Below are 9011 nucleotides of genomic sequence, written 5' to 3'. Positions count from 1 at the left end.
AACACCTATCTATGGGCTATAGTCTTCCTATTAGTGTTCGGGACTCAGACACAGTCTCAGTGTTTAAGTCTAAGCTTAAAACATATTTGTTTACTCAAGCCTACCCTGACTAGATTCTGTTCTACTACTTCGCAGTCGTAATTATCTTTTTTTCTCCCGCTCTCCTTTCGCCGAGCCCCACACGAATTTATGGAGATACTAGAGATCCAGATCCTTTCTGCCTCTGGATGGAGCTCAAATCTTCTTTAATTCCAGACTGCTGGACTACGGCTGCTCTTAACGCCATACAGACTTCATATAAATCCATAATGAACTTTTTCACACTATCTGTTGTTACCCAGATGAGGATGGGTTCCCTTCTGAGTCGGGTTCCTCTCAAGGTTTCTTCCTCTTAAAACATCTTAGGGAGTTTTTCCTCGCCACCGTCGCCACTCAGTGGCTTGCTCAGTTGGGATAAATTCACACCTTTAATATCTGTATACCGTGTTGATATTTCTGTAAAGCTGCTTTGAGACAATGTCTATTGTAAAAAGCGCCATACAAATAAAATTGGATTGAATATAGTCAGTCCCTCCAGGATTTTTGCGATCACAGAAATGAATGCAAAATCTAGCGAACTCGGTAGTATTTGGATGAGCTTGCAATTTAAAAAAAAAATAAAAAATTGGGTCAAGATGCATCGTGCGACCTCTTCAGAACGTGCATTCAGCCGAAGCCCTCGTCGACTCACACGCATAAAACATGAGTACAGCTAAAAGGTCTCGCTTAGCAACAAACATCACTGTGAAAGACCATGCCAAACAATTTCACGCAGAGCGCGATTTCTCCGCTTCAGGTAGTTTTCCGCAAAATAAAAGCTCAAAAACATGCATCGCAAATTTTGAAAAAAAAAACAAAACAAAAACGCAGGAAAATCAAGCATTTTTGGCCACAACAATCACAAAACAAATCCGGTACGGAATATCTAGTCAGTAATTGTATACATACATACTGTAGTGCATTTAAGTGATGGGTATATCTGATAAAGTAGCAACTGAATATGTATGAAACGCATTTAAATAACGGTTTCTCATTTCCGTAGTTCGGACGCTGCTAAGAACCATGAATGTAATGCTCTAAACATCTAACGGCAAATTTTGAAAAGGTTTTACTTGCTGTACTACAGATTCGAAAGCACTTTTCTTTGCGTCGTTAATGAATTGCTTTTGTTTCTCTGGAAACTGTGTCTTTTAGTACTACTACAGTTATCTCCTGGAACCAGTAGATAGATGTAGTACGTACACGCACATTTGCACAGAATCTATCATTTGTATTCCGTCTGTATTAACAACACGAGCCTGATGTCTTATTTCAGGTTATATTATAACATCCATGTGGTCTGGGCTCACCTTCTAAACCTCACCTCTATCTACCAATCATATTTTTATGATGTCCTTTTTAATATTCTTGCCAAGTTGGTATTACAGCCAATTTCCTGTATAAGGAACATCTGCACTTGTTTACTCCACATATGCTGTGGTTGTGTTGAATTTTAACAGCACATGATATTGATGGATCCAGTACATTAAATTAATGACTTGACCAGTGCAGCTGTGACATTCATCACAGCCGCTCAATTTTATTGTCATGACTTTTCCTTTAGGGTGAGGGCAAGCGAGCCATGATCATCACTGGGCCCAACATGGGGGGGAAGAGCTCTTATATTCGCCAGGTGGCTCTTATAAGCATCATGGCCCAACTGGGATCCTTTGTGCCAGCCACTGAGGCATCATTTGGCATTGTAGACGGCATTTTTACAAGGTATAGTCTTCTTATTTTCTTCCGCTTTTCTCTTAAACATCAAGTCCGGAAAAGGAATAGAGAATTAACAAAATTATACGTGTATAGGACTTTTTATATACAGTGTATGTATAGTAGATGGAGAGTGCTTAATTTAAAATGTATGTATGTGTATGTATATTTCTTGAAGCATATATTGAAGGATTTCATGCTTCAGCATGCAAATCAGGGGCGGGCTTCTTTTAGGATGAGTTGTTCTGATTGGACAGTATGTCTGCATGCTGGGAGCATTGTTATTGGACCATCACACGCCTATGCGGTTCTTCCCCAAACTGTTGCTACAAAGTTGGAAGCACACAATTGTCTAGAATGTCTTTGTATGCTGTAGCATTACAGTTTCCCGTCACTAAGGGGCCTCAAACCTGTTCCAGCATGTCGATGCGCTGTGCACAAAGTGAATTCCACGGAGACATGATTTGCCAAGGTTGGAGTGGAAGAACCTGAGTGTCCTGCACTGATCCTTGACATCAACCCCGCTGAAGACCTTTGGGATGAACTGGAACACCGACTGTACACCAGGCCTCCTCAACCAACATCAGTGCCTGACCTCGCTAATACTCGTTTGGCTGAATGAACACACATCCCCACATCCAAGCTCCAAAATCTAGAGGAAAGCCTTCCCAGAATAGCGCCAGTTATTATAACGGCAAAGAAGGGACTAAATCTAGAACGGGATGTTCAACACACATATGGGTGTAATGGTTAGGTGTCCACAATGTTTTGCCGATATAGTGTAGCTAATTAAAAAAAAAAAAAAACCACAGTTCTGCAGAAAAAAAACATTTTACAGCTTTTGTAGACTATCAAATATCATATTTCCCATCATGGTGTTCACGGTCTTCTAAACATATAGGAAGCTCATGCTTCATTTGCATGTTTAAACATGAACCACTTCTATAATTGCTTCAGTAAATCTATCCATATGGATATAGTAATCCATGTGTGTTGTGACCTCACAGCTCCAGGGTCCCCAGTTCAATCCTGAGCTTGGGTTGCTGTCCATGTGGAGTTTCGCTCGTTCTCCCTGTATACCCACCTTCCTATAGGTTTCCTCTGGGTTCTCTGGTTTCCTCGCAACTTCCAAAAACATGCCGTGCGATGGCCTGGCGTGCCATCTAGTGTTAGTTCCCGCCTCATGCTCAATGTTCCCGGGATAGACTCCAGATCCACCATGACCGTGCCCAAGATAAAACGCTTATTGAAGATGAAATGACTGGAAGAATTCAATCTATTAATGCTTTAATGTGCTTGACTGGTTTAATGATTTCGTTATTTATTTATGTGTTTATTATAGGATATATTGGAGTGTCCATGCAAACTGTATCAAACATTTAGCGTACGGGTTGATATTTTGTGATTTTTTTTGAAAAATGACCACAACGAGATCACCTGGTGAACCCTTGGAGAATTATGACAGTCTCTGTAATTCTCTGATTGATGACATGACAAAGCACCATTGTAATTAGGTGTTCTTGTTCATGTGTACAATGTGTACAGACTCCAATCTGTAAGTTACATAATCATATATTCTAATAAAAGTTGTTCAGGCTCCCTCACGCTGTCTTCCCTCCCCCAGTCTTCAGTTTCCACACCCACATTAAAAGCCCACCTCTCACGAGCGAGATCTCTTTCAAAGAACATTGATTATTTCCACCCACCTGCTCTGCTCTAATGCAGAACTGTGCTTTCCTCCCTAATGGTTACTGTACTGGGAAATAAGGAGCTCAGACAGAATAATGAAGCATTCTCAGTCAGGCACGTTGAAACGCTCCCCATTCGACAATGTACTTGTCAGTCCTCTCAGCATGCACAATGCTATTGTTCTCTCATTTTCTGCTTGTTAAATGGGCGGGTTAACAGAAGGACAGCTGACAGTTCGGGCCTCAGTGGCCATGACAACACTCAAAAGGCCGGGCAGACTTCAGGCTTCTGGTGGAATTGTCTAGAGATGAAGGAAGTGAAACCATGGCCACTGGTGCAGGCGCCTCAGCTTACTGTAATTAGCTCCGGATGTATGCAGGGCTGAGAACCTACAAACCCAATATGGTTCTTTGGTGGTCTCTGGTATGTCAGACACTACGGAGTGTTCTATAGTGGCTTTCCAAGTAAAACCTTCAGAACGCTAGAATCCTTGAACGTTCAAAGTGGGCATTTTGTAGAAAAGGATTGGAAAGGGAAGAGAAGAAAAAAGTGAAAATGAGTAAGAAAGAGAAGTTATGGCAAAATGGAAGCGAACAAAGGGGAAGAGAGGTGAAGGGAATTGAAGGGAGGAGAAGAGGAGGAAAAAGGAAAGTGAGAAATAAAAAAAAAAAAAAAACTGATGGGAAAAGGAAGAGGATGAAAAAGAAGATAAGGGAAAACGAAACACGAGAGAAGGGGGTCCGCTAAATGAAAAGGAAGGAAAAAGAAAGAAAAAATTAAAATTTGAAGGGAAGAGCAGAGAAAAGGATAAAGGAAGAGAAGGGAAAAGTAAGAAAAAGAAATAAAAATGGGAAACCTAGAAGGAAAGATAAGGGGACTAAAAAGGAAGGAGAAAAAGAAGAAAAGAGACGCGAAGGATAAAGGAAAAGGCAGAATCATTTAAATGCAAGCGTAGTTCAGTGAGAGTTTGCTTGTGATCCCAAATGGCGTTGGTTTAAGCCCAGCGGATCTTTCTCTCTGCATACCTTCTGCGGTTTCACAATAATTCGTGATTTTGTGATAAATTGTTGCAAATGATTCCGTTTTTTTTGTGATGGTCTGACTGGCATAGGTAATGATAATCGCGTTCATTTTTGCTGAGATACTGTTAACATAAAAGTGGAACTTCTTTCATAAAAAGTAAGAACTTTCATCCCTTTATTTTCTCTACCGCTTATCCTACTCTGGGTCCCGGGAGGCTGGAGCCTATCCCAGGGGACTCGGGGCACAAGACGGCCGACACCCTAGACGTGGTGCCGACCCATTGCAGGGCGCAATCACATACACATTCACACACCCATTCATACACTACGGACTGTTTGGACATGCCGATCAGCCTACAATGCATGTCTTTGTATGACTGCGGGAGGAAACCGGCGTATCTGGAGGAAACCCCTGAAGCACGGGGAGAACAACCCTGCCACCCCTGAGCTGTGAGGCAAACGTGCTAACCGCTAAGCCACCTAGCCCCCCATGGTATGAACCTGTGAAGGAAAAACTACATGGAAAGGAAAATGTTTGCACCTTTTATAACAAAACAAAATATGTCTTGATGACAGTCTGTTGTGAAGATGTTGGCTGAACTCGTGTTTTGTCTCTTCCTTGAAGCTGCTTTCCTCTGCAAGCAATTTAAACAGCTTCGCAACTGGATTCTCCGTCGATCCTGTTATTGTTCAGAAACAGTTAAGAAGAGCATCTTCTCTTTTCCCTCTTTTCCTGCCGCTCATTTATCGGGCTCATCAAGCTTTTACTACGTCCTGTGGTTGTGCAGTTGCTGTTCCGAGTGACGAGCCTGCTAATATGCTGTCATCACATGTTTCCTTTGGACATAATGACCAACAGTCATTCATCATCTATATGTGCGCAAAATGCACGTGAAGCATTTTCATGCTTGTTATTACTCTTAAATAGTGTCTGACAGCATCGGGGAAATGGTAGATGTGTGTGTTAGTTAGTTAGTTTAATCATGTTAACACACTGTCAGCAGAAACGCACCATAGTGATCTAATTAGCATCATGTGTGGCTTAGGCTGTCTTTAGCATGTATGTGCCATGCTGGGGATGTAGAACAGGTGCACGATGGAGAAATGGCATGTCGCAAACGCTAGGATGTGTTCGTGATTAATGGTTGGTTTTCACCATCTGATGTTGAAGTGCATTGCCTCTTCACTGAGCATAATTTTCCACAAATTAAAGTTGAAAGCTGAAAGCAGTCGATGTGCACTTTGGAAAGTGAGCATGTGACAGACAGGCATGGCAGGAAGCACTTGGTATATTCTGTTGAAAAGCCATAGAATTCTATTTGCCTGAGGAAGTGGATATTACAGCTCGCTTCACTGATCTGATACCAGGTTTAGATTTGTGATCCATTTAGCGCAGGCATCCAGAAGAAAATGTCTAGGCTGTATATCTGTACATTTTCGTTAAATGTATTAGTACAAGCACAAATGAATTCCAATGTTATTTGAATCTTGATACTAGGTAGGTTACTTATTTTGGTATTAGTCAATCTGGGGCAACATGAAAATGTTATTTAGCTCTTTTTAATATTTCCCCGGTTTCTATACGGTCGTGCTCAAAAGTTTGCACACCCCTGGCAGAATCTGCTAAATCGTAATACTGTTAACAAAATACGAGGGATCGTAACAATCCCATGTTTTTTATTTAGTACTGTCCTGAATCAGAGATTTCACATAACAGATGTTTACATGTAGTCTACAAGACAAGATCATTGCTGAATTTATAAATAAAAACAAAAAAACAAAAAATTACCCAGTTCAAAAGTTTACATACCCTTGATTCTTAATACTGTGTGATTCTTAATATGATCCCTCTTATTTTGTTAGCAGTATTAAGATTCAGCAGATTCTGTAAGGGGTATGCAAACTTTTGGGCACAACTGTAATGATCATGAAAGCACACTTGTTTTCACTTTTTCTATTAGCCCTGCTGTAAAAACAAAACAAACAAAAAAAACAATAGAAACCCTCATAGAATTTGTAATGGTTTGATAGTTAATGGGAATTGTATTGCATTTAATGGAAACTGTAACGGTCCCTGTGGGTCTCTACTGGTAATTTGTTGCCTTCTATTGGTGGCACGTTATGTCTGGTGGATACCATTAAGGACCACTAATGGTAATGGTTAGCATATGGTTTATAATGGTATTTGTAGTGGAAACCATTAGTATTTCTGTGATGGTTTCTATTGTTTTGTTCAGCAGGGATGCTGCTTCTTTATAACGTTAGCTAGTTGATTTTAAATGAAGGAAGCATTAGATTGCTACATTAGTTACTTTTGGATCGAGTAGGGTTGCGGTGGAGAAGAGTGGGGAAGCGCTTCACTTTGAAATAGCCCTTCTGTACAGCTGTAAGGTTTATTCGTCTTCATTGCATCAGAATGACTTTTTGTCAGTGATCAATATCGGCTGCTTGTCAAGAAGAACATATTTGGTAAGAGCTGTTATTTTGACTCACGTAGCCTTTGTCTAGACTTTTTTCTAGTCTTTGCTGTAGTGTTGGTTGCTGCTATGTGCTGCTAGAGTTGTATGTTTAAGGTGATTGATCAGGTTACTTGTATTGCTGTATTTTCTTGATCATTTCACCAAGCACAGTTTGCAGTCTTCTTTGCTTTGATTAGCATCGTTAGTCGTGAAATATGTCATCATTTTGTTCTGTCTGTTCATTTGCACAGCAATGTACACAAGGCCTATACCTGTTTGTATCTGAGCGACGCACACTACCCGGCCGTCCACATGATATAAAAGGAAACATGGTTCGTCAGACCAGGCCACCTTCTTCCACTGCTCCATGGGCCAGTTCTGATGCTTACGAACCCACTGTAGGTGCTTTGAGTGGTGAACAGGGCACTTTGACTGGTCTGAGGCTGCGCAGTCCCATATGTAGCAAGCCAAAATGCACTTTGTGTTTTGACTCCTTTCTATCATAGCCAGCATGAACTTTTTAGCAAGTTGCGCTACTGTAGCTCTTCTGTGGGATCGGACCAGACGCGCCAGTCTTCACTCCACATGCGTATCGGTGAGCCTTGGACGCCCATGATCCTGTCACCGGTCCACCGATTATCCTTCCTTGGACCACTTTTGGCAGGTACTAACCACTGCATACAGGGTACACCCCACAAGACCTGCCATTTCTGAGATTCCCCAATCTAGTCGTCTAGCCAACACAATTTGGCTCTTGTCAAAGTCGCTCAGATCCTTAGGCTTGCCCATTTTTCCTGCTTCCAACACATCGACTTCGAGAACTGACTGTTCACTTCCTGCCTAATATATCCCACCCCTTGACAGGTGCCACTGTAACAAGATAATCAATGTTATTCACTTCACATCTCAGTGGTTTATGGCTGATGGGTGTATGTACATGGGATGTGTATATGCTCCAAACCACAAATGTGTTTATCAAAGTTATGATTCAAAAATTTTTCAAGTAGTGTGTCAGTAAAAAAAAAAAGAGGTACTAAATGCAAATAAATAAAAATAGTACACTACTACAGTACTGCTGAATGTGCAAATTAGTACATTTATGAAAGAACTGTTCAGGAACAATGTATGGTTTCAATAATCGATTTAAAATAAAGTATATATGTCCTGACTTTTTAAATATTAAAATGAATAATCATAGCCATGATTTTAGGCTTTAATATAAGGTTAAGAGGGATTTGGAGCTGGTTCCTAAATTGCCACTGGACTGGTTTTGTAACACAGACCTGGCAAGCTGGCTGGTGAAAACGTTATTGCTTTCCCTCTCTGGAGATGTATGTTCTAATTAACAGGTGAAAAACATGTTCAAACAGCAGCCAATTAAGCCTGGAAGGGTTCAGCGGCCCGTGGTGCACTTTGGACTCATCCAAGCAAACAATGCTAATTGCACGTATGCCTTGGAACTCTGGGATGAGGATGAAATGACAGGGACTCAAACTGTATGAGGCAGATGAATCACATTAAATGTCAAATTGTTTTATGACCCACATGGAAAAGAAAATTACTGTCATGTGAAGAAAAAAAAAAGTACACCCCATGGAATTTGTTGGCTTTTTTGACATATTTGGACAAGCAACATTTTATCATATTTGAAACAGTGCCCATTAATGAAGCTGATATACTTGAACAAAACCACAAGGAAAATGTGCCTTTTCAATCATTTATTGAACAGAAATATCAATGGATGCGATTTTCTTCTGTGGAAAAAGTAAGTATATCCTTGGACTCAGAAGCTAGTATTGCCCCATTTAGTAGAAATAACTTCTTGTAGGCTTTTTGCATAATTGTCCACCAGGATCGCTGGAATTTTTGACCGTCTTCCATGCTATATTCTTTCAGTTGCAAGATATTTGAGGGTTTTCTTGCATATACTGCCCGTTTCAAATCCCCCCACAACATTTCAATGAGATTCAAATCCGGGATTTGACTAGGACATTCCATAACCCTGCGTTTCTTCTTTTTGAGCCATTCCTTGGATTTGCTAGGGTGCTTA

The 9011-nt window shown here is 40.8% G+C and overlaps 1 protein-coding gene across 6 annotated transcripts in view; it reads left to right on the top strand.

Annotated features, from left to right (window-relative positions):
- msh3 (mutS homolog 3 (E. coli)) overlaps positions 1 to 9011 on the top strand; it is a 72461-nt gene that overhangs the window by 45352 nt on the left and 18098 nt on the right. For 4 of the 6 annotated variants that reach the window (XR_006980844.2, XM_017452436.3, XM_017452435.3 and 1 more), the window contains one exon: positions 1643 to 1800. The exons of 1 other annotated variant lie outside the window; for it this stretch is intronic. Coding sequence is in view for 4 of the 5 variants with exons in the window: in XM_017452436.3 (XP_017307925.1) it covers positions 1643 to 1800 (158 nt within the window). In the remaining variant the exon portion in view is untranslated. Of the gene's footprint in view, positions 1 to 1642; positions 1801 to 2210; positions 3396 to 9011 lie in introns of those variants that run through there. One more of the 6 variants, XM_053674340.1, reaches the window with a different exon arrangement.

The sequence above is a fragment of the Ictalurus punctatus genome, chromosome 22 (genome assembly GCF_001660625.3).
Source record: "Ictalurus punctatus breed USDA103 chromosome 22, Coco_2.0, whole genome shotgun sequence".
Taxonomy (NCBI): Eukaryota; Metazoa; Chordata; class Actinopteri; order Siluriformes; family Ictaluridae; genus Ictalurus; species Ictalurus punctatus.
The sequence above is the reverse complement of the archived record's forward strand: the minus strand, read 5'-3'. Positions and strand labels throughout refer to the sequence as shown.